Below are 24915 nucleotides of genomic sequence, written 5' to 3' on the forward strand. Positions count from 1 at the left end.
GCGCACTGGGACAGACTAGGCTTTTTCTCACGCCGCTGGTCCAGGTCGGACGGAGTGAATGCGCACGCGCCAATCGCGCCTGCTGGGAAGAAGTCACGTGGTAGCCGGAAAGCGTGGCGGCAGCTGCAAGAGACTCCCTATCCCCGCCCCCCGAACCGGAAAAGCAAACGTAACGTATTTCCGCTTCCGCCACCTCTTCCTCTTCTGGTCTTCTGGGATACCGTGCTGGTTCGGTTTTCGGCTCCATCCCTGGTGTGAGACACTGTGGTAGTCATGGCGATGTTTGAACAGATGAGAGCGAACGTGGGCAAGTTGCTGAAGGGTATCGACAGGTCTGAGCATGGTCAGAGGGAGCGCTTCTGGCCAGGTGGGGTGGAAGAGAGGATTTTCTAGAAACATCGAGTGGTAGTTAGGGTCCTGGGCCTGATCTGGGGTGGAGTCTCCGCGTCGCTCTAGGTGTTTGCGTTTAGGGTGGTCACCCTGGAAGAGGGCGTGTCTAAGGAAACGGCGCTGAGAAGCTTATCTGTCACTCAGCTCTCCCAACTTAATTGCCCGAAGGCCTGCCTCTCTGTTCCTCAGCCTTTTTTTAGCCCCTCAGTCTCCTGCCTCTCTGCTCCTCAGTCTTATTGTATCTCTTAAGTGCCGCTCGGGCTCGCCCTTCTTTCCACGTCTTGTCACTTATTCGACATACTTTCGCTGAACTCTATTCTGTCAGTGTGGGGCAATGCTGGGGGGACCAGCGGTGACCAGGACATCTGCCGACTATGAGTTCATGGAGTTCCAGTCCAGAGGCGAGACAGAACTGACCATAGACAGAGATGTCTGGGAACGATCAGGGCTGTGATGGGGGAAGCAGATGCCAGAGTGATTAGACTGTGATGGAGGAAGCACAGGCTGAGGGGTCAAGACCACGATGGTGAGGCCACAAGTAGAAGGGTCAGGCTAGAATGGGGAGAAGTTAAGGTGGTTCTGGGAGTCTGAAGTAGAGGGAACATCTGACTCAGCCTGGGCCAGGGAAGGCTTTTTGAAGGTGGCAAAATCTCAGTTAAGATCTGGAAATGAAGTAAATGAAGAAGCCTAGGGAAAGACTAGACTTGGGTAAAAAGGAAGAATGTTCCAGATGAAGGAAACATTATGGACAAAGGTTCTCAGAGGAGATTAGCTTAGTGATTTTAGGAGTTGAAACCCATTGATAATAGTTAGGCTGAAATGTGGAGTGAGAGTTAGGTGTGGTGAGAAATGGAACCAGCCACAATGCAAGGGCCTTGGGGGGGCCTGGAGGGAGAGTACTGGGGACCATAGAATAATTCTCTGCTGGAGAGGGATCTCATTATACTTATGGTTTAGAAAGATCCCTTTGGCTGTTGTATGGAGAGTCGGGGCGGGGCAGGGGGGACGAAGTGATTCTGGGGAAGACTGAAAGATCAGGTAGGAGAGGAAGGGGCTGGAATAGAGTGGGGTTCTGGGGAGGGGAGGAAAAGGTGGGTGCCAAAGATGTTCAGGAGGCCAAGCAGGGATTGATGGGCTAAGGGGTGGGGAAAGCATCCGGGACAAGACTTGAGTGGAGTCTGGAACTTTGGCAAGATGTCTAGGATATGGATGGATTTCACTAGAGGTTGTAGTGCTGATTCAGGCTTGGAGTGGGGCAAGTGCTCAGTGCCAGGTTTAGAGAGAAGATATATAATGGGCCCCATAAAGTGGCTTTAGCTCCTGTCTCCTCACCCATTTTGCCCTCCCCTAGGTACAATCCTGAGAATCTGGCCACCCTGGAGCGCTATGTAGAGACCCAGGCCAAGGAGAATGCTTATGATCTAGAAGCCAACCTAGCTGTCCTGAAGCTGTGAGTATCTGCCCCTGCTGCCTCCCCTGTGCCAGCAGCCAGAATGGTACCACTCCCAAAATAGGGTGGGGCTGGGGGGTAACCCTGCAGGATGTGGCTTCTCTTGGTTTACAAGACCAGGAAGCCACGGAAGTTGGGGTGAGGGAGTACATTTTTAAGACATTAATTGTAAAACGCATGTACAAGATAGTTCATAAAATAAATGTACAGTTTAACAAATATTTATAAGCGAGTACCCGTGCAGTCATCATCCATAATGCAAAATCAAGTATTGCCAGTGCCCCAAGAGCCCTCTGCCCCATATGCTCTGTACCACCCAAACCTCCACCCCCATTTTGGTAACCACACTCATGGCCTGGTTTTCTGTGATAGTTGACCACACGTGCATGCATCCTGATCAGCTTAGGTCAGTTTTGTCTGCTTTGAACTTAACACAGATAGAATCATACAGCATGAAGTCTTCTGTGTCTGCCATTTTATGCTCAACGCTGGGTTTGTGAGAACCATCCATTTTTTTACGTGGCTCTAGTTTATTCATTGCCATTGCTGAATAGTGTTCCACTGTGTGACTCTCTCCTACTTATCCCTTTTCTTATTGATGGACATTTGGGTTCCTACCCCTCAGGTCCTTTCTTAACATGCTACTAGCAATGTAATGTTCTCATTTGTAAAAGGGGGACAGTCATGTTTGAATTTGTGAGGTTGTTCCGGCCATTATTGGTGATACCCACTGCTAGCTACTGTGTATGCCTTTTATGTTTAGGAACTCATATTTATATTACTATATTGTTCCTATGAGATAGGTATGATTATTGTTGTTCCTATGTGTAAGGGAGGAAACTGAGGCACAGAAAACTCAAAATAAGTAGTCCAGGGTTACCTAGCAGGGAAGTTTAAACTTGGGCAGCTTGGCTCCAGAACCTTACCTATTACTCTAGATGGCTTTTTATATGCTTCTTTAAAACTTAAACCACTTACCAATATCTGCCTCATTGAGTGGTTGTGAGGATTAACTATCCTCATCTACAGAGCAGAAAAGTGAGGCATAGGGCAATGACCCATATGGCCAGAAAGTGTTGTGAGATTGGAGCCCAGGCATGTTCACTTCCCAAACCCCAGACCCAAATGTGGCCAAAGCAGTGGACATCTTGCCTGGTACCTGGTGAGGCTTGGGGAGCTAGAGGTGCCACTGTTGCCACATCTCTCATTCCCCTTCTCAGGTACCAGTTCAACCCAGCCTTCTTTCAGACCACGGTCACTGCCCAGATCTTGCTGAAGGCCCTCACCAACCTGCCTCACACTGACTTCACTTTGTGCAAGTGCATGATCGACCAGGCACATGTATCCTTCCTGCTCCTGAGTTTTGGGGAGGAGAGGTGAGCGAGTTCACAGGGAAGGTGCTCACTGAGTTCCTGCTGGCCAGCCCAGCCCTAACAGAGCTCACAGTCTAGTGAGGGTGACAGACAGGTCCCCTCTAAGTCACAGCCCACAGTGGTCAGGGATGGGGTTGGGGAAAGTTTCCTGGAGGAGGGAAAGTCTGGAGGATGAGGTATTAGGGAAGGGATATCCAGGCAGAAGGAATAGCGTTTCAGGGGGCCTGAAGGAAAACCACAACTTAGTACCATCTTTTCAAGACCATAGAAGAAAGTCAGCATAGCTGCAAACTTTTTTGAATGTAGTCACATTCAGAAAGGGTAGTGGAAGCTATGGGAAGATTTTAAAGCTGCAGTGATGTGGGTCAAGTTATGCTTTAGAAGGATCCCTCTGAGGGTTCCCAGCTGAGGAGGAAACCACCAGACCAGACAGGAGAGGATGGGGGGTAACTAGGGGGTGGGGGGCAGGGAGGGGACATGAAGCTCTGGATCGAGGGCAGGAATTACAGAGGAATCCCCAGTATGTAAATCAGTGTCTTGTCCAGCTTAGAACCAGCCTTCAATGAATGTTTGTTCAGTGACAATCATTGAACTGTCTTGATGCATTTTTTGTGGCTAATCCAGTGCCTGATCAGGCAATCCTCAGCTTTGATTTAATCATTTGATAAATGGGCAAGGCAGTGGGACCTAGTATTCCCAGAGCTTCCAGTCCAGCAGGCTTACACGATTACCTGCTTATTGGTGGGTTGAGCTGAGAAGTGGTGGGTGATAACCACTCTGTAAGGGATTGGGTGTCCAAGTTCCTGTCTTCTGAGAAATTTGCCACTTCCCCAGGGGCGTGTTGTGATGGCTGAAAAAAAATAGGCAAATGGTACACACTATGAAAGTGTGGGATTATCTGGTGGACAAAGTGAGACTTCTTTCCTCTCCTGTCCTCAGCTACCTCATTCCACTCCTTGGAGGCAACACTTTGCGATTCTCAGGTACCTTTCCACAGACACTCTGTAGACACAGAAATAGGGATGTGTGTGTTAAATACACACGTCCCCACCCAGGTGGTATTCTGCCTCTTGCTTTTCCTGGATTGCAGTGTATCAACAGGTCCTCCATGTCGGTTCTGTGAGAGCTGACTTGGTCCCAGTGTAGCCAGTGAATGGATGTGCAGAGTTTATTTAGCCATCTCCATCATCAGGCTGATGATGAACTCATATTTGCTCCTTTCAGTTGATTATTTCTCATCTTTTGCTGTTAAAGATAGTGCTGTTGTGAACAACTTCTCTCCTACGGACGTCTGCAGGAGGTGGCTTCATTTTCCGGTTCTTTTTCTGAGCTGAACTGTTGGAGAGTGGAGCTAGACAAGCGTAGGTGGGGAGTGGTGATTTGGGACCCGGCACCATCCTCAAGCTCCCAGGCCATTTTTCTCTTAACACTTCCTCCTCCCAGCAAGAAGAGCGACCAATCCGACAGATTCTCTACCTTGGAGACTTGCTGGAGACCTGCCACTTCCAGGCCTTCTGGGTAACTTCCCGTGGGTCCAGGTGCAGCGTGCATGGGCACAGGGCCGGTTGGGGCTGGGGAGTTGAGCAGACAGCTAGGTAACGGTGCCTGCACTCATCTCTGGAGATGGGCCTGTGCTCGGTGCTTTGCACGCATCATCTTGCCTGGCACCAGGACTTCCATGGGGCTCAGGCTGATTCTGTCTCCCTTTCCCCCCACCCCCACCCCCTTCCATGGGTCCTCTAGTGCATGCCATCTGCCATAAACAAAAGCCCTTGGTTTCCTCAGCTCCTTTTCCCCCTTTCTAGCTCAGACTGGAGTCTGGCTGTCTGCCGAGGCTGTGCCTTCCTGCGGCTCTTCCCAGTAGCGCTGTTCCTGAGTCACCTCCTTCCTCTTCCTCCCACTGCCCAAACCTCCAGACTCAAAGCTCATGTTGTCAGTGCCAGTCTTTTACTGCCCCGCTTTTTTGGTGTCAGCTTCAGACCCCTAGACGACAGTCCCTGCCACTCCCACTCTTTACTACTCCTATCCTCTTCTTTGGTATTTGAAAAGCCAGCTACATGATCCTTCAGCAACCCTTCCTCTGGGTTCTGTGGTCTTTTGTCCCTTGATCTTGCCCTCCACCTGGCCTCAGCCCCTCATTCCCATAGGCAGAACCCAGGCCACTTCTCAGCTCCTTGGACCCAGGAATACTGGTGCTTGGGTCACGCCCTCACAGAGTCTGAGGTAATTGGTCTGGCTGTGGTCTAGGCTTAGGGATTTAAAAAAATTATCCCAGGTGATTCTGACATAGAGCCAAGTTTGGGAACCATTGTCCTAGACTCGTCCTCATCAATAAATTGTACCTCTCCTCGTCCCCTGAACGTCTCCTCGTCCACTGCTCGCTTCCTCCTGCCTTCCCAGCTCATTGCAGTGAGCTCTCCATCCCGCCATCCTTGGGTCTGCCGAGCAGCTCCTGCCCTCGTCATGCTCCTTGCATCCTGGTTCCTCCTTTATCAGAAGCAGCTCCTCCCCCTCCCTCTCTGTAGTCACACTTGCCCAGCACAACAGCCCTGTGGGTCCTGCCTGCTGCCCCCTCCATGCCTACATGTGAAACGAAGAATGTGGCTGGAGAAAAACTCACCACCAGTCCTTGGCTCCCTGGAGCCTCAGGGCCTTCGCCCCTCCCAGCAGTCTTACTTCCTCCCCCAGTTTCTTGCCTCCTTGCTGATCCTGGACATTGCCTGACACTTGTTCATCTCTTCTCTTTTCTTCTCACCACTTAGGATGTGGCTTCTTGTTTTGTGGGAAGATAGCAGCCAAACAGAACTTGCACATGCTCCTGTCCCCGTTCCTGACATGCTCCCTGCAACAGCCACATCCTTTTCTGTTTCAATGGTTGAATTGCCCCTTTTCCCATCTTAAAACCACCCCTCCACTGGGGCACTGCGTCCCCTTCCCTCTCACCCACTGAGAGTTCTCCCTACTCCCCCAGAACATCAAACTTGCCCTTTTTAGATTATTCCTGTCACCATGGAAACACATCTAACACGGTTGTTTCTCCTCACTTAACAAGGAATATCCTCCTTGACCTCCACATTCCTTAGCAGCTACTGCCTCCTTGCTCCCCTTACAGCCCCACTCCTGTCGGGGGACCAACTGACCTGGTTTACCCAGGTGTTTTCTGGTTTCAAAGCTGAAAGTTTTGCATCCCAGGAAACCCCTCCATCTCAGGCAAACCAGGGCGGGTGGTCCCCCTACTCCTAGGACAGGCTGTGTGTGTTCTGTCTCCCCTTCTCCCCTACTCTCTCAAACCTACTCCAGTCAGGCTTTTGGGACATTTCTGTCCTCCGCACACGTGCCCCCACCACCCCTACAGTACATACTCCACTGAAACTGCTCCCGTCAAGACCCACAGTGAGCGCCACCTTGCTAGATCCAGTAGGCGGTTCTTGGGCCTCATTTTACCTGTCCTGTCAACTGCCTCTGATACAGGTGATCACGTCCTGCTCCTCAAATGCTTTCTTCACTTGGCTTCCAGGACAACCACCCCTGGGCTACTCCTGCCTCACTGATCCTTCTCAGTGTCCTTGTGGCTTCCTGCTCATTTTCCTCACTAAAGTCATTTTCTCACCTTGCTGAGAAGGCGATATTCAAGCAGAAACCTGAAGGAGGTGAGGGTGCTAGTCTAGTCATGAGGAAACAGAGTTCCAGAAATAGGAGCAGCCAGTGCATGGCTGGAGCAGGATGGGTGAGGAGGTGGGGCAGGCAGATGGTGTGGGGCCTCCCAGCCACAATAGGAGCATGGACTTTTGCCCTGAATGAGACAGGAGCAACCAGAGGTTCTTGCGTACAGTTAGCTAATCTGTACCTGTCCCTTCTCTTTGGACCATGGGTCCTGTCTGCAAGGGTTCAAACTGCAGCTCTCTGATCTTGGGAAAAGTTTTAGCCGCTCTGAATCTTGGTCTCCTCATTACTAAATGGGCACAACACCAGTAACTATTATATCACAGGACTGTGCCAGAGGAATGCCTGGCATGGCAGTGAAAGCCCAGAGGTTAGCTGCTGCTGATGTTGCATTACTGTGAATGTTATCCTTCCCCTCCCAGCAAGCCTTGGATGAAAACATGGACCTGTTGGAAGGTATTGCAGGCTTCGAAGACTCTGTCCGAAAGTGTAAGCCCCCCTTTCTGAGCCTGGGCTTCCAGCAGGGGAGCGGGAGGGATAGCGGGGTCCTGGGGGTGCACCCTTACCACCGTTGTCCCTGGCTTCTGCAGTTATCTGCCACGTCGTGGGTATCACTTACCAGCACATTGACCGTTGGCTACTGGCTGAGATGCTCGGGGACCTGACAGGTAAGGCCTCCTGGGACCCATGTGCAAATGTGGGAGCTTGGGGGTGGTGGGTCAGGGGCAGTGAGCCTCAGCCAGCTCAGCAGTATGAAAGGCCCAGCCCAGGGAGGAAATAGGAGTTGTAAGACGTTCCCTTCCTTGGAGTGGAGATGCTAGGCCAGCCAGCCATTTGTAAATTGATGGCCTGCTCTGGGTCAGACACTGTTCTAGGTCCAGTCTCAAACAAAACAGGTAACAGCTCAGCTTCGTCCCCATGGAGATAGCAAAAGCAGATAACAAATGAAGATATCCGTGTCAAGTGGTGGTTTATACTATGAAGGGAAGCAAGACAGCTGGTAGAGAGGGTCAGGGGTGGCGGAAGGAGGTAAGGAGGGGGCAGCATTTGAACAGTTAACCTCAGAGGCGCAAGGCAGGGGGGATGTGCCTGTCGTGCTCACAGAGCAGCCAGGGGGCCGGCATGGCTGGAGCAGAGTAAGCATGGGCAAGAGCTGGGGAGCCAACATCAGAGGTGGCGGGAGGCGGGGAGCCCCAGGTCAGATGGGGCCTCATAAGGACTTCGTCCTTTACCCTGAGTGAGACGGAGCCTAGGAGGTTTCTGAGCAGGGAGGGACCTGATAAGATTTATGTTTTTAAAAGATCCCTCAAAGAGAAATAATTGTTTGTGGTGTAAGTGTTCGCTTATTTTTACAAAAAGAAATACAGGAAGAAAAATCAAGAAACTAATAAAAAGCATCACGTCTGGGAGAGGGAAGAGGAGGGGGCATTTCAGGGTGTGGTGTCTCTGAATATCTTCTTAAGTTTTGTTTCTTGACCCAGGTTGATTTGTTGGTGGAAAGTAACTTATTGGACAATATGTCTCAGGTATTGCACAAAGTGCATTATGTCAGGTTGATGTTTAACATATTAAAAAGTGGAGCTAAATCAAAGGGGATGGAACAAGCCTTAGAACTGAGTAGAAAGAGAAACAAATGGATCTAAATTTATCAAATTGATAGCATTCGTACAGAAAATAATTATGTCAAGTAACAGCACTACCCAGGTCATACATTTGCACTGGCATGTTTTCTAAGGGCAACGAAGAGCTACAGGGAAATTCCCGAACCTGATGCAGTAGGCTCATTGCTAGTGGTAACGTACTTCTGAGGCCATTTCATGTAGGTTGTGGGGAAAAGGAAATAAGTAAATCCATTACTCTTATTAAGAACTAAGATTTTTCACTGAGAGAGAAAGCGGTAAATATAAAATAAAGGAAGACAAAAGCCCTGTAATGTTAAGAATGAGAAAATGAAAAGGCTTCCCCTGGCTGCCACTTGGAGAAGGAACTAGAGAGGGGAGGGGCGGCCCATGGGAGAAGCCAGGCTTTCCTGACAGGAGCTGCCTTGGCTTGTCTGGAGCCACCCTGGAGTAGTCAGGCAAGGAGGGTGCCTTGTGGGCCTTGGGCCTCCGTTCTCTGGGCCCCCAGGACTGTCAGGGTGGTGGGATTGAGGTGCTTGAAGCCCCTGCACTGTCCCTTGTCACCTGCAGACAACCAGCTAAAGGTGTGGATGAGCAAGTACGGCTGGAGTGCTGATGAATCAGGCCAGATCTTCATCTGCAGCCAGGAAGAGAGCATTAAGCCCAAGAACATTGTGGAGAAGATTGACTTTGACAGTGAGTGGCAGCCCCAGGCCTCAGTGGGGGGCAGGGTGCCCTGCCAGGGAGACCAGGGCTGGGCCCAAAGACCTCAGGTAGCTTGTTCCTGTGCAGGGCCAGGAAATCCCCAGCTCCCAGGCTTTGCTGGCCTCTTCTGCTGTGGGGCTGCCCACCCAGGGAGGTGTGAGGGGGTGCCGGGTAGCCTCCCCTGGAACCTCCAGGTTGCATGGCCTGCCTCACAGCACTGAGCACAGCGTCCCAGAATCCAGAGAGGCCTTGTAGGGCTTCCGACACCCTTGCTGGTCCCAGAGGCTCTGTCATGTAGCCCCTGGGGCCTCAGCCCTAGCATCTGGAAGTGTGGGCTCTGGAGGTGGGTTAGCTGGGTGAAATCTTACCTTCTCTACTTCGTAGCTGTGTGACTTTGGGCAAGAGGCTTTACCTTTCTGTGCCTCAATTTGCTCATGTGAAAAATGGGGGTGCCAGCAACAATAATTAGACAAATATTGTGTAGTTCTTTACACTTAAGTTGTTTGGTCTTCACATGGCCCTGTGAGGTATGTATCATTATTATGAGTTCCTGAATATCAACCTTCATCTCCAGGAGTTGAGAGCATGAAGGGGGATAATCCATGCATAACACTTTGAGCAAAGAGCGGGGACTTCAGCTCAGTAAACGGTGTTGTCTTCACCTTCACGGGCACATTTAACAGCTTAAACTGATGGCTCAGCTGCAAAGAGCAAAATAGCTCTTCATTTAGCATGAGCCACCTCCCCTGTCTGCTCGCTGAATGGACACCTTGGAGTGCATGAGACGGGGCGACTGGTGTATGTGCGGGGGCTGCTGCTCCCTTGGACCCTGGGTCTACCCCCTCCCAGGTGTGATCCCCGTGTTTTAAAGATAAACATTGATGCCCTGGGGCTTCTCAGCCCAGACCAGCTCGTTTAGTACCTAACTGAGGCGCAAGATTGGATGGCCAGTAACGTCTGCACCTGTGGGCTCTGGTGCCTCACTTCTGGATGGGCAGTGCCCGGTGTTGGGTGCTTTGGGTGAACCCACTTGAGTAAAGGATTCTATAGTGAGGAGGTACAAGTTAGTGCTTTGAGTGTCCTGCACATGGTACTTAACAAACGTTACTGAGTTAGTGACGGTAATAGTTTACACATGCTTAGTGCCAGGCATTGCTCCAAGCAGCTGCATTGAATCCTCAAAACAGTCCTACAGGGGAGATGCTGTCATCATCCCCCTTTACAGTCAGGGAGGCTGGTGGACAGGATATAAGTCACTTGCCCCAGGTTCCCCAGTGCCTAAGTGGCACAGCTGGGATTTGAACCAAGGTCTCAAACTGTGCTGGCAGCCTGGGCCCAGATGGGGTTTGCATGCTGTTGCCCCTCCAGAATTGTGGGTCCTGGGGTTGGTGGCAGGAAGTTCACCTCCCACTCTTCCCACCTTGACCCCTTCTCTTTTCAACAGGTGTGTCCAGCATCATGGCTTCCTCCCAGTAACTGCGGGCGTTCAGTAAAGATTTGTTGAAGGTTTCTTAGCCCTGCTGTCTCTTTCTTGGCTGCCTGCGCCTGCCCCTTGTCCAGCAGAGGGAGCCCAGGAGCAGGCTTCTGCCCCGCCTTTGCTGGAGTCCCCGTTCTGCCTGGGACCCTTGGCCGGACTTCCACCTTTCCTCTTCCTCTTCCTTCCTTCCCCCTTGCCCCAGCAAAAGACCTTCCACCGCCACCCTCCTGACCTTGTCAGGCCACCAGTGGGGCTCTGGGGAAGAACGTGCCGCCCCCCCGTGAGTCAGCACAGAGGAGCCCAGCCCTGCAGCCCGCGCAGCCGGCCCTTCCGCCTCTTGAATCCCTCCTTTCCTGATGGGAGGGGCGCCTTGGCCTTGGTGGTTGGGCCTCAGCCTCCAGTCCTGGTGTCACGTAACCGTGGTGTGTCCTTGGCCAGTGACTCCATCCCCCTGCGCCTGGTTTCCTCTTCCGTGGAAGGGAGACTGCTGGCTCGCTTCTCAGAGTCGTGAGAAGGTGGCGAGCTCTTGGCAGTTAAATGTCTCAGTTCACAGCCAGCCTACTCTTGGTGCTTTCAAAATGGGAGCCATTGTTCCAGGTTCAGAGGATTTTCACCAGTGTTGCAAACTAGTCTCAGGATATTCTGTTGGAAGAGACTTGATGAGAAAATAGGAATTTTCTCCTGTCCAAACAAGGTGCCAGTGCTGGGCAGTGGCTTCCCCTTTAGCCAGGCTGTTCTCCCCCAACCCGGAGCCCCCAGGCTGCTTCCTCCCGCGTGTCACTGGGTCAGGAGCCCTGCTCGTGCCGCGGCGTCTCAGCAGAGCTGGTTTTCATTCTCGCTTTACTCGGGAGGTCTGTCAGACGTTCTGGCAATGGGTTTTCCCCCTGAGCTTGTTGGTTCCTCCGCGGGACGAGAGCCTGGTGCCTGCCTTGGAAATGGAGGAGATTGAGGCCCTCGACGGGCATCCAGCCCTGGACATAGCTCTTGGGCTGCCCTTGGAGGACACTTAGCTCTTTCTGGCCAGCATGTGTGAACTTTGCCCACAGGGGGGAGGCAGGGCACTGGGCTGCCAGCCTTCCCAGCCCTCGCTGCCTGCCTGCACTCCCGCCCATCGCTCCTGAGGGCACTGACGGGAGGCCAGGGCTGCCTGGGACGCCCTTTGCCCTGGTCTTCTGTCCAGAACAGGGCCAGGAGCTAGGGTGTGTCCAGACCCTGGGACGTTAGCGGATGGGTAACTAGCTCAGGACTTGGGAGCCAGTCTGAATGAGGTGGAGGGAGGGAGGGCCAGGGAGCTGCTTATTCACGTGTATGCTTGTAGGTTAGAAAAGGCGCCCCCTCCAGGAGGGCACAACTCCCACTCACCCATTTGACAGGGGCCTCCGTTTTCATTACAACCTGCACACCTGGCCATGGCTGCTCTGGAGGGAAACTGGCCTCTAGTCCCTTAGTCCCTCCTTTGGATGCCATTTCTTGTCCCACTCTGCCAACCCCTAGGTCCGGGAGGATCATCCTTTGAGTGGTTGAGAGACCTGGTGTGAGAGTAAGACTGGGATCACACTCAGCTGAGTGGACTTCAGGTATATCATTTACTCTGTGCCTCACCTTTACAATGGGGAGTAATAACAGCACCCACTAAACTGATGTGGGTTGATGCACAGGAAGTTTAGGACCGAGCTTGGCAGGTTGTAGGATTGTATATACTTGTAGCTGTCTCCAGATGCTATCCTGGGGGTCACCTGTCACTGCTCACTCTGGCTCTAGGCTGCCATTTCAGCTGCTTCCATAGTCACCTCAACATCCTGGCATGTGTTCTCCAGGTTCCCATCTGTGAGGACATAGCCCTCTCCTCTCTGTTTCCTTAAGTAGCCTTAACAATGGGAAGTAGCATTTAATAAATTGACTGAAGCCTTAAAGGTTCCAAGGAGTGATGTGCAGAAATGGCAAGCCTGAAGCTGCCGCTAGGTCCGTTAGCCTTGCCGTTAGCCTTGCCGCTTCACGGGGAGCCCCTTTGGATTCTGGAGCACCCCAGTTGCTGCCCCGTGGGCTTTCAATGGATACATCAGCTGTTATTTTACAGATGGCGGCCAGGGATTGCCCAAGGCTGGCAATTGAAGGGGCCTTTAAACCGACCTGGCTCAGCCACCCACTCCATCCCTGAGCACTTGGTCTGGAAGCGTTAAGTGCCTACCAGGAGCAGGCAGGGAGGGGCAGATGGCCCAGAGCCCGAGGGGCTTTCCCACCCCGCCAGGCCCGTGAGTCCTGGGCTTGCCCTCCAAGCTGGGCAGGAGGCTGCCCTGCTCTGGCCGAGCTCAGCCCTGCCCCGCTTTGGAGAGAACCGACACTCGTGGGTCTGGTCAGGCCCTGGGCATCCTTTGCCGCTGGGTCCTTTAAGGACCTTTGGGAGAGGTGGGGGAGGATCCTTGCAGCTCCCATCCTTGGAGGGAACATGTCTTCTAGTCTCATTCCCGGTAGTCGGACTGTGACACGCCCCTCTCCCTGCACCCTGTTGGCCAGGTCCTGGCGACCATTGCTCCTGGAGTCCGTCCTCATTTGGATAAAACGCTGCATGTTGGTGCTCAGGTGCAAAGCCTCCCAGCCGTCCTGGTTCTTCCCTCTTCCTCACCTCCTCACTCCTGGCCTCATTCATCCTACATCTCCCCACTCCTGCCTTCTCCATGGCTTCCTCCCCTCCCTGGTCCTATCCCCTCCGCCTCTGGCCTGGACTATTGCAGCAGCCTCTTCGCTGGTCATCCTGAGCCCCCCACACACACATACACACACAATCTGCACCCCTCACGGAGCCAGGGGGGCCTGGTGGCACCTGAGTCGGACCAGGGCCCTCCCTGCTTAAAATCCTGCCTTAACTGCCCGTTGCGTTTAGGGTAAAATTCAATTCCTCAGCCTGGTCTTTAAGTTCGTTCATTCTGCCTGCCCCCGCCCCTCTCCATTATTTACATTTTGTAGTAGTGTACATTTGTTATGATTGATGAGCCGATATTATAATATATTAAAGTCCATAGTTCACACTAGGGTTCACTCTTTGTATTGTAGTTCCCTGGGTTTTATTTAATTAGTGAAGTTGTGAGTTTACCAAACAATCATGCATAATATACAGCATTTCCATACATTACCCTACCACCAACACCTGCTTTATCGTGGAACATTTGTTATAAATGATCAAAGAAGTCATCAAATATAAATATAGTCCATAGTTTACATTTGGTGTATTTTTTCCACAAACCACCCTAATATTAAATGCCAGTAGTATTGTCTCTGCGTTATAGTTCATGTGAGGATGTCTTCATATTTGTACTGCTGACCACAGGCCATCATCCAGCACGGGTTCACTGTGTTATATTGTGTCATGACTTGTACAGTGCAGCCTAAGCGTCCACTCAGTGGCTCTCAGTTTCACCACAGAGTGTGCTGTCATCATCTCAGTCAATTTTAGAACACTTTCATAGCTCCAAGAGGAAAAATCCCATATCCCTTTACATCCCCTTCACATTTATGACACTTCACATTGCTGTAGTACCTTCTTTGTCATTGCTGCAAAAGCACTATAATACAATATTACTGTTATTATAACTACAGACCCTAAGTTACATCACTTGTATATTTTGAAAATTTTTAGAAAAAATTTTATTGTGATAACATATAAACAACATTAAATTTCTCACTTTACTCTACTTTTGAGTGTACCATTCAGTGGCATTAGTCATTTGCACAATGTGTGCTACCATCACCACCATCCATTACCAAAATATTTCCAAAATCACTCCGAACAGGGAAGTGGATGTAGCTCAAGTGCTAAGGCCTCCACCTACCATATGGGAGAACCAGGGTTCGATCCTTGGGGCCTCCTGGTGAAAAAAAGAGATGGGAAGCAGTTGTGGCTCAACTGATAGAGCGTCCACCTACCATATGGAGGGTCCAGGGTTCGATACCCAGGGCCTCCTGACCCATGTAGTGAGCTGGCCCACGCACAGTGCTGCTGTGCGCAAGGAGTGCCATGCCATTCAGGAGAGTCCCCAGCATAAGGGTGCCCCACGTGCAAGGAGTGTGCCCCGCAAGGAGAGCCGCCCTGTGTGAAAAAAGCACAGCCCGCCCAGGAGTGGTGCCACACACACACAGAGCTGATGCAGCAAGATGACACAACAAAAAAAGCGACACACAGTTTCCCAGTGATGCATGACAAGAATGCAAGCACAAGTGGACACAGAAGAACACACAGTGAATGGACATAGGGAGCAGATAACAGGGGGGAAGGGGAGAGAAATAAAATAAGTTTAAAAAAAAAAAAAGCATGCCTGTGCGGTGAGCCAGTGCCTATGTGGTGAGCCAAGTGCCTACATGGTGAACCGAGTGCCCACGTGGTGAGCCAGTGCCCATGCAGCAAGCCAGTGCCTGCACAAGTGAGTCACACAGCAAGATGATGATACAACAAAAGAGAGACGAAGGGGAGAGTCCAGGTGAAGCGCAGCAGAGACCAGGAACTGATGTGGTGCAATTGACGGGACCTCCCTCCACATCAGAGATCCCTAGGATTGAATCCCGGTGAATCCTAGAGAAAGACGAGAAGAAAAAAAAGAAATAGATACAGAAGATCATACAGTGAATGGACACAGACAACAAAAACAGCAGGGTAGGGGAGGAGATGAAAAAATTAAAATTTTAAAAAATCACTCCAACAGAAACTGTACCCATTAAGCATTAACTCCCCATTGCCCCTTCCATCCCAGCCCCTGCCCGGTAACTTCTAATCTATTTTCTGTCTATGAATTTGCATATTTTATATATGTGAGATCATAGACTATTTGCCCTATTGTGTCTGGCTTATTCCATTCAAAATGATGTTTTCAAGGTTCATCTCTGTTGTGGCATGTACCAGACCTTCATTCCTTTTTATGGCTGAATAATATTCTATTTTATGTACACACCACACTCTTGGGTTTTTCCCATCTTCTGGGCATTGTGAATAATGATGCTGTGAACATTGGTGTGCAAATATTTGTTCGAGTCCCTGCTGTCAGTGCTTTTGGGTATTACCAAAGTTCCATTCATTGTCACACGCTCGGGATACAGCAGTGACCAAAACAAAGATCCCCGCCCTCCTGGAGCTGACATTTTTGGGGAAGAGACAGACAAACACACACGATAAGTAAATAAATTATGTAGTACGTTAATGGTGATAAAAGCTATGGGGAAAAACACAGCCAGGTGTGGGATGCTATTTTAAGTTTGGTGGGCAGGAAAGGTTTCACTGATGGGATGATCTTTCCAGAGATCTGCAGGAGAGGAACACCTGTGGGGATTCAGTACCTGGACAAAGTACTGCAATCAGTGGTAACAAAGTACCACCTAGGACAAAGACCCTGAGGCTGGAGCCTGGGAGAGGGGGAGGGTGGAAGATGAGCTTGGAGAGGAAATTAGGACCAGGGTGCAGAAAACCTATGGGTGTGGCTGAAACCCTGGGAGTTTCAAAAGCTGGACAGGACTGGGCGGGGAAGGCGTGGAGGACCCACGCCTTCTGCGGTCTTTTCCTTCTTCGCTTGGCTTGGCTTTTACTCTGGTGGAGATGGAGCCATGGGAGGGCTCCAAACAGAGCAGTGGGGCCCTCGCCTGACTCCGGTGTTTATAGGCTTCCTCTGGCTGCTCGTTGGGTACAGACTGGGGCAAAGTGTGGGAGGCAGAGAGCCTGCAGTGCAGAGGCTGCTGCAGTGGTCCAAGCAGGGCATGAGGGGTGGGGCCAGGGTGCGGCCTTGGTGGGGAGTGTGTGGATTCTGACTTTACTTTGAAGATGGAGCCGACAGGGCTTCCTGATGAACTGACGTGGGTGTAAACGCAAAGAGGAGTCAAGACCAACTCCAAAGTTTGCGGCCTGAGCAGCTGGAAGCATGGAAGTTCTTCACCTAAAATGGGGATGGCCACAGGATGAGCAGGTTTTGAGGGAAGGTCAGGAGCTCAGCTTTGGGTAGTTAAGATGATTATATCCCTTACTGTGGTAATGTCATTTATCTTTGCTTATATATTGTTTACCATGCACCCCGCCCACTACCGTGTTAGCTACTTGAGAACCTATTGTGCTCTTGTGCTCACAACTATGTCACCAGTGCCCAAGAACAGTGCCTGGCACTTAGTAGATGCTCGATAAATGTTTGTTGAATGAATGGATGATAGACAAGTCTGAAAAACCCTCTACCTTCCAAGTCAACCAGTACCTATTCCAATCTAACCTAACTTCCATGTTCACTTTGTGTCTCCTTCAAGTCTTTGTTCAAATGTCCATCTTCTCCATGGAGCCTGCCCTAATTTATTTACATTCCAGTTGTTGCTTGATTTTCCTTCATAACACAACACTTTCGAATGTACTATATATTGTACTGGTAAAAAAAAAAATTTTTAACCACCCCCTCCGCAGATGGCTCCCTTGTCTGTTTACTCGTTGTGTGTTTGTTGTTTTTGTTCATTGTCCTTTTGCTTGTTGTCTGCTCCTTGTCTGTTTTTTCTTTAGGAGGCACCAGGAACTGAACCCGAGATCTCCTGTGTGGGAGGTAGGCACTCAACTTCTCAAGCCACATCCACAACCTATACTGGTAAACATTTTGTTTGTTGTCTTTCCTCACTAGAAGGTAGTTCCAGGAGGGCAGAATTTTTTATGAGAGACAAGTATTTTTTTTTAAATTGTGGTAACGTATACAATTTAAAATTTCACCTTAAACCACTCTCATGTGGACAATTCAGTGGTTTTAATTATATTTGCAATATTGTGCTACCAACACCACCATACATTACCAAAACATATTCCTCACTCCAAATAGAAACTCTGTGTACATCAAGCAGTGTCTCCCCATTTCCCCATCACCCAGCCCTGATATCCTATAATCCACTCTGCCTCTATATATTTGCCTATTATAGATATGTCATGTAAATGACAGCATGTGATATTTGTCCTTTTGCATCTGGATTATTTCACTCAAAATGATGTTCTTCAAAGTTCATTCATGCATGCGGTAGCATATATCAGAACTTAATTTTTTTTAAGATTTATTTTATTTATTTCTCACCACCCCCTCATTGTTTTGCGCTTGCTGTGTCTGTTCATCTTCCTTTTTTCTTTAGGAGGCACTGGAATTGAACCCAGGACATCCAATGTGGGAGGGAGGCACCTAACTGCTTGAGCCACCTTCACTTCCTGCTTTGTTGTGTCTCTCATTATGTTTTCCCTCCCCATATCTCTTGTGTTATCTTGCTGTATCAGCTCACCATGTCTGCCCATCATGCCAGCTCACTGTCTTCTTTAGGAGGCACCCAGGAACCTCTGCTCCTTGCTTTGTTGTGTTTCATTATGTTTTTATTCTTGTGTCTTTTGTTGTATCATCTTGTGGCATTAGCTTGCTGTACCTGCCCATCATACCAGCTTACTGTCTTAAGGAGGGACCAGAACCAAACCAGGGAACTCCCATGTGGTAGGTGGGAGCCAAATCGCTTGAACCACACCTGCTTCCTCTTAATTTGTTTTTATGACTGAATAATATCCATTTCTGAACTCTTAATTCTATTCCATTTGTGTATTTGTCTGTTCTTTTGTCAATACCATGCTATAGCTTTGAACCAAGATTTGAAATCAGGGAGTGTGAGTCCTCCAACTTTGTTCTTCTTTTTCAAGATGTTTTTGGCTATTTGGGGCACCCCGTCATTTCCCAGGATTTTGATGATTAGTTTTTCCATTTCTAAAAAAAAAAAAAAAAAGTGTATCTAAATCACTTTGGATAGTATTGACGTCTTAATAGTAGGTCTTTCAATCCATGAACATGGACTGTCTTTCCATTTGTCTAGGTCTTCTTCAATTTATTTGAGCAATGTTTAGTAGTTTTTAGTTCATGAGTCTTTTACACCCTTGGTTACATTTATTCTTAGACATTTTATTCTTTTAGATGCTATTGTAAATGGAATTATTTTCTTGATTTCCTTTTCAGATTGTTCATTGCTGTTATATAGAAAGATTTTTGTATGTTGATCTTATTCCCCATAACTTTGCTGAATTTGTTTACTAGCTCTCATAGTTTCTTGTGGATTCTATATATAGGATCGTGTCATCTGCGAATAGAGATAGTTTTACTTCTTTCTTCCCAATTTGGATGCTTTTTAGTTTCTTTTTCTTGCTTAATTGCTCTGGCTAGAACTTCCAGTACAATGATGTTGAATAGCAGTATTGAAAAAGAACATCCTTGTCTTGTTCCTGATATTAGAGGAGAAGGTTTCAGTTTTTTGCCATTGAATATGATATTAGTTGTGGGTTTTTCATATATGCTCTTATTATGTTGAGGAAATTGCATTCTACTCCTAGTGTTTTTCTGAGTTTTTGTTTTTGATTTTTTTTATCAAGAAAGAGTGGGGAAGCAGATTTGGCTCAACTCATAGAGCATCCACCTACCACATGAGAGGTCCAGGGTTCAAACCCAGGACCTCCTGACCCATGTGGGGAGCTGGCCCATGCACAGTGCTGATGCACACAAGGAGTGCCGTGCCATGAAGGGGTGTCCCCGTGTAGGGGAGTCCCATGTGCAAGGAGTGTGCCCCGTAAGGAGAGCTACCCTGTGCAAAAAAAAGGGCAGCCTGCCCAGGAGTGGTGCTGCACACACAGAGAGCTGACGCAGCAAGATGGAAGCAACAAAAAAGAGACATAGATTCCCAGTGCCACTGACAAGAATACGAGCAGACATGGAAGAACACACAGTGAATGGACACAGAGAGCAGACAACTGGGGTAGGGGAAAGGGGAGAGAAATAAATAAATAATAAGTCAAAAAAAAAGGTGATGGATTTTGTCACATGCCCTTTCTGTATCAATTGAGGTAGTCAGGTGTTGTTTTTGTTTTTCCCTACATTCCATTAGTGTGATGTATTTAGTTGATTGATTTTTCTTATGTTGAGTCATTCTTGCCTTCCTGGGATGAATCCCACTTGCTCTGGTGTATAATCCCTTTTTTGGGAAGCTGGCACTCAACCACTGAGCCACATCAACTCCTCTGAGTTAGTTTTTCATTTGTTTGCTTGTTGTTTGATTTTTTTGTTTGTTTTTAGGAGGCACTGGGAACTGAAACTGGGACCTTACATGTGGAAAGCAGGCACTCACTTGAGCCACATCTGCTCCCTAATCCTTTTACTATGCAGTTGGATTTGGTTTGCTAGTATTTTGTTGAAAACTTTTGCGTTTATATTCATAAAGGATATTGGTCTATACTTTTCTTGTGATGTCTTCATCTGGCTTTGTATTAAGGGAATGCTGGACTCATAGAACCAGTTATGAAGTGTCCCTTTCTCTTTGAAATTTTGGAAGAGTTTGGGGAGGATCGGTGCTAATTCTTTGAATGTTTGGAAAATTCACCAGTGAAGCTATCTGATCCTGTACTTATCTTTGAAGGTTTTTCGGGACTGATTTAATCTCTTTACTTGTTATTGTTCTCGTGATTTCCTATTTCTTCCTGAGTCAGTTAAGTAATTTGTGTATTTCTAGGAATTTGTCTATTTCATATAGGTTATCTAATTTGTTGATGTACAGTTGTTCATAGTATCCTCTTGTAATCCTTTTTCTTTCTTTAAGGTCGGTGGTAATGTTCCCACTTGCATTTCTCATTTTAATTATCTGCATCCTCTTTGTCAGTCTAGCTAAAGGCTTATCAATTTTATTGATCTTTTGAGGAACCATCTTTTGGTTGCATGAATAAAACAGCGATTTTTGTCTGTTTTGCTTGGTGCCAGTGTGTAGAACATGGTCTCGCACATAGTAGGAGCTCAGTAAATATTTGTTGAACAGGTTGCTGATCGGAAAAGCATTCCTGCCTGTGCGGGTCTAGGCCGGTGGGCTAGACGCGTTACCAATCTTTCAGGAATCTGGCCCCGCCCACAGGCGGATGGGGCGCGCGCTCACGCGGAGAGCTGTCCCGGCTCGTACCCTGAAGAGGAGGCGGCAAGAGGATTGTGCGCAGGCGCCGAACTCCCGCAGGCCGCCTTCTTGCCTTTCTGCTTTGGCGGGCGCGCGCGCGGGCGAGAGGGCGGCGGCGGCGGCGCGGTGCGCAGGCGCGGCGGGCAGTGCGCATGCGTTGGCGGAGGGCGGGCTGGAGCAGCTGAAGCAGCGGCGGCGGCAGCAGTAGCAGCTCGGGAAGAGGGGCGGGAGCTTAGGCGGGAGCGGACGGGCTGGTGGGTGAGCGAGAGGCGGCGGAATGGTGGACTACCACGCAGCGAACCAGTCGTATCAGTACGGCCCCAGCAGCGGGGGCAATGGCGCCGGCGGCGGCGGCAGCATGGGCGACTACATGGCCCAGGAGGACGACTGGGACCGGGACCTGCTCTTGGACCCGGCCTGGGAGAAGCAGCAGCGCAAGGTGCGCGGCCCGCGGGCCGGACGGGCTGGGTGGGAGGCTGAGGAGGGGGCTGGGGGCCGGGAAGGGAGTAGGAGGGCCTGAGAGGGAATTGGAGGGTTTCTCGTGGGACTTGGGGGTCCTGAGGAGGATTGGCGGGTCTGGGAAGGGATTTGGAGTCCCGAAAAGGAATTGCAGAGCTTGAGAAAAGGTCTGATCTGGGAGATAATTGGCGTCTTGGGAGGGAATTAGGGGTCGGAAAAAAGGAATCAGGGAGCCTGGTGAAGGAATTGGAGGGTCTGGGCGGGGAATTGGGGAAACCGAGATGATTGGGCAGTCGAAAAATGGAATTGGGGTCTGAGGCAGAATTGAAGGGTCAGAGGGTGGGCTCGGGGCTGCTGAGAGGAGAGGTTGGGTGGTCTAGGAAGGGAATTTATGGGTCAGGGCGGAATTAGGGGCCTGGGGATTCTAAAGAGGAGCTCAGGTGGGGAGGGGTCATTTAGAGTGCACATAGGTCGGAAGAGAATCGGAATTGAGAACTCCTCTTAGGTTGGGGAAGTTCTAAAGGGAATGGAGACTCTGGAAATCTAAAGGTGGCTTGGGGGAGCAAGGAAGGGATTGCAGAATCTGAAAAGGAATGGGAGATTTAGGGCGACTGGTAAGGTGAGGAAAGCATGGTGTGTGAGGATGGGTCGGGAGTGCTAAGGAATTCTTGTGGGACTGGAGGGGGTCTGAGGGGGGGTAGGATGGTGAGGGGAGAAATTGGGGGCCTGTGAATAAGTTTTTGAAGGGTGAGATTTTTTTCAATTGCCATATTCTAAGGGTAAGAAGAGATTGGGAGAGAAGAGGACTAAGAGGAATTTACAAGGAGATGGAGAAGCTGAAGGGGAGTGCTGGAGAGTATTTGGGGGTGTTTTGAGGAGGGGTTTCTGGAGAATTATTATTTTCTGGAGAATTAATGGAAGGTGGAAAAGCTTGGCAGAGGGTTGGGGGAGTCTGAGGAGAAGGTAGTTTGGAAGAGGTGAGACTGGTGGGAGGGAATGTGAGCCAGGATGGCAGAGAGGGGGACGGAGGTTACTTTAGGGACCCTAAGGTCTCCCTAGAAAGGCACTGTGTGGTGGCTATACTGATAAAGGAAGTATGGGGGGGGGGACGCTTCTGGAGGTGCAGTCTTGCACCAGGAAGGTATATAGGTGTTTGAAGGGAGAATAAGGAGTGGAGGAAGAGGTGAGGGTGTCCAGGAAGAATTGCTTCTCTTTTTGGGGTGGGTTAGGGTGGGGCTGGATCCTAAAGCAGGGTCTGTTTTCAGATGGACTTGGGGGTGGGTAGAAGCACCTTAGGGGGGACTCACAGTAGGGAAAGGGAGATCAGAAGTAGAGTGGGAGACCCGGAGGAGGTGTTTGTGTGTGTGTGGGGGATAAATCCAGTGTGCTGGAGAGGAGGGAGCTGATACTGAGAATTTGTGTGCAGGAAGAGCTAGGGAAAGGGGTTTGAGTGGGTGCATGTGTGTTGGAAGGGGGTTGTTCCTAAGTGTTGCAGGTGAAGAGTGTGGCAGCTACTTGAAAAAAGAGGTATTTAAGGTCTTCTGGAGACCTGGAATTTCCTCCCAGATTTGTTACTAATCAGCTCCATAGCGTGGGGCAAGACCCTTGATCTCTGCACAGTTCTGCCATGTATCAGATGAAAAGGGGTTGAAGGGGTCCTTTCATGGTTCTACAGAGATGGATGTGTATGGTGGTGTGGCTTCAGGAGAGGGCTCTGAGGACCTAGGAGAGTGGGTAGAGTGGAGGATTCTTCAGGAGGGTGGGGAGAGTGAATGGAAGTGTCCTGAGGGTTGAGCTGGTGCGCCAGTGCTGGGAATCAGCAGTTCCGTGAGGAGGAGAAAGGGACGCTGTAGGTGGAGCAGGTGGGAGGGGCCGCTGTTCCGCGGCTGCTGGGGTGGGGCCCGGCGTAACCTTGGGTGAATTACCAACCTTGGCTTGAATTTCCTCGTCTGTAGTGACTGGGGGAGGGGTGGTGGTGTCCTTATCCCGCTGCTCCGCCCACCTCACGTGGTGGGCCGGCTGAGATATTTAACATAGAAATGCTTTTTGAGAAGGTGGGAGAATTTATGCTGGAGTCTTAACATTAATGTATTGCTGAAGGCAATGACAGGTTGGACTCGGTTAGAGTTGCCTAGAGACTTGGAAAATTGGGGGAGGCAAGGAGAGGGACAGAGGTAGTTTCAGAGAATGTCTAGGGTTTACTTTCTCCAACTCCACATGCTTGGGAAAATGAGCCCTTGGCCCTTTTTTCTCAGATGGTGAGAGTGGGGAACCTTCCATTTCTCTCTCTTCCTGCTTCCTACCACTCCCTAAGTGACTCCTTCGCTGTTTCCGTTCCACTCCTTTCTGGGAGTTAGGGTGTGTGCTCATAGTCTCCCTTGCCCACAGGGCGAGGCTGCGGCCCCATTCAGGCCTGGGTGGCAATCAGGCCTCACGGGAGCCTCACGACCTTCCTGCCATGTGTCATCATTCTCCTTCCTCTTGCTTCCCAGCTCCCTTCCTCAAGGACCAAGCAATGTTGAGGGAAAGGGTGGCTCACAGCTTTCCCTAACAGCAGCTGCTTTAGATTCTCAATAATGGCCAAATTCTAGAATGTCCTGATTTATACCTGCTCCAGCAAATATTTACACTTAACTGTTCTGGGGAGGGGGGGAGTATTGCTTCACTCCAGTGTGCCTTCCTGTTATGGGGGGTGGGGGTCCTTTATGAAATGGCGGAAGGAGGACTGGAATGGAACACACCAGTTTGTGCTGCTCTCTGCCTTCCTTCGAAGAGAGACCCTACCCCTCCACCCCCCAAAACAGGCTGGCTGGGCTTTAAATTGCAGTGTCACTTAGTGAAAGACTGATTGCCCTTCTTGCCTTTCCCAGGCCAGACCACAGGGAGGGTGACAGTTCTGGGAGTGTCCCTTACTCCTGTCCGTGTTTTCTAAAAATGTGTGTCCAGGACAGCTGTAGAAAAGTGTGTGGGACTGGATTTTTCTAGGAATTAAGCAAGGGTTGGCGCAAGTCAAAGGGTGTGTGTCTCTCCCATTGGTTCTCACTTTTTAAGCCCTTTGCTCTCTGACTTCTAGGGACCAAGGCATTATCTGATAAGTAGTCCATGCAGCAGTTTTCATATGGGAGGGCCTTCAGTGTTCCCTAGGGCATGGGGAAGGACTGATCTGGTCTTTTGAGTACATTCTTGAGCAATTGTGGTTCTGGGCCAAAGTTCCCTCTCTCAACTTCTGAAAGGGGCCTGGGTAGCCTTGCCACCCTCTGCTCTCCTGGAAGGGTGAAGTCTTTTGGCCAGCTACTACAAAACTTCTTAGAACAAGAGGAGACACCTTGTTTGCTCAGCTTGCTCATTCATGGAAACATCACTACTTGGAGGGCCTCAGTGCTCTGTGGTTAGAGCCTGACCTTTGGCTGGGGCTGTATTAGGTCTGAGTTAATTATTTGAAAGTTCTGATAGTGTTTTTTTTTTTCTTTCTCCTCTCTCTCTCTCTAAGTAGGTCTTTTTTTTAGGCTGGCTATGGAGGCCCGAAAGTAGCCATCTGTTATTTTGTTCCATTATCCTAATTGCTCGTCTCTTAGGATCTGGCTTAGACTAACAGGTCCATAGCATTTTCAAAATTGAATAACAAACTTAAAAAAAAAACACCCAACAAAAAACAAACTCAGCGTCATCTAGAAATAAGGCCAGGTAAATATGGGGGTGGGGAGTGGGGACGACATCAGCAAATATGCACTGTTTGCCCTCTTGGGAGAGGGGTGGGGAAGCTCCTTAGCTGCCAGCACGGTATTTTACCCCCCAAGGAAAGGTGGTTTAGAACACGGCTTTTCTGATGAC

At 49.8% G+C, this 24915-nt stretch overlaps 2 protein-coding genes across 7 annotated transcripts in view; both read left to right on the forward strand.

Moving 5' to 3' along the window:
• The first annotated feature begins 175 nt into the window (after positions 1–175).
• On the forward strand, positions 176–10714 carry EIF3K (eukaryotic translation initiation factor 3 subunit K). The gene is made up of 8 exons (XM_004481428.5): positions 176–332; positions 1742–1840; positions 3061–3181; positions 4657–4731; positions 7299–7365; positions 7467–7544; positions 9066–9191; positions 10645–10714. The coding sequence occupies exons 1-8, from the start codon at positions 274–276 to the stop codon at positions 10674–10676; spliced, it is 657 nt and encodes a 218-aa protein (XP_004481485.1). The 5' UTR covers positions 176–273; the 3' UTR covers positions 10677–10714.
• A 9982-nt stretch (positions 10715–20696) lies between these two features.
• ACTN4 (actinin alpha 4) overlaps positions 20697–24915 on the forward strand; it is a 67539-nt gene continuing 63320 nt past the window's right edge. For 3 of the 6 annotated variants that reach the window (XR_011646337.1, XM_071209248.1, XM_058280194.2), the window contains exon 1: positions 20697–21064. Coding sequence is in view for 4 of the 6 variants with exons in the window: in XM_071209248.1 (XP_071065349.1) it covers positions 20903–21064 (162 nt within the window). In the remaining 2 variants the exon portion in view is untranslated. The remainder of the gene's footprint in view (positions 21065–24915) is intronic. The other 3 variants (XR_011646336.1, XM_071209247.1, XM_004481431.3) reach the window with 2 other exon arrangements.

This window comes from Dasypus novemcinctus, chromosome 18 (genome assembly GCF_030445035.2).
Source record: "Dasypus novemcinctus isolate mDasNov1 chromosome 18, mDasNov1.1.hap2, whole genome shotgun sequence".
Classification (NCBI taxonomy): Eukaryota; Metazoa; Chordata; class Mammalia; order Cingulata; family Dasypodidae; genus Dasypus; species Dasypus novemcinctus.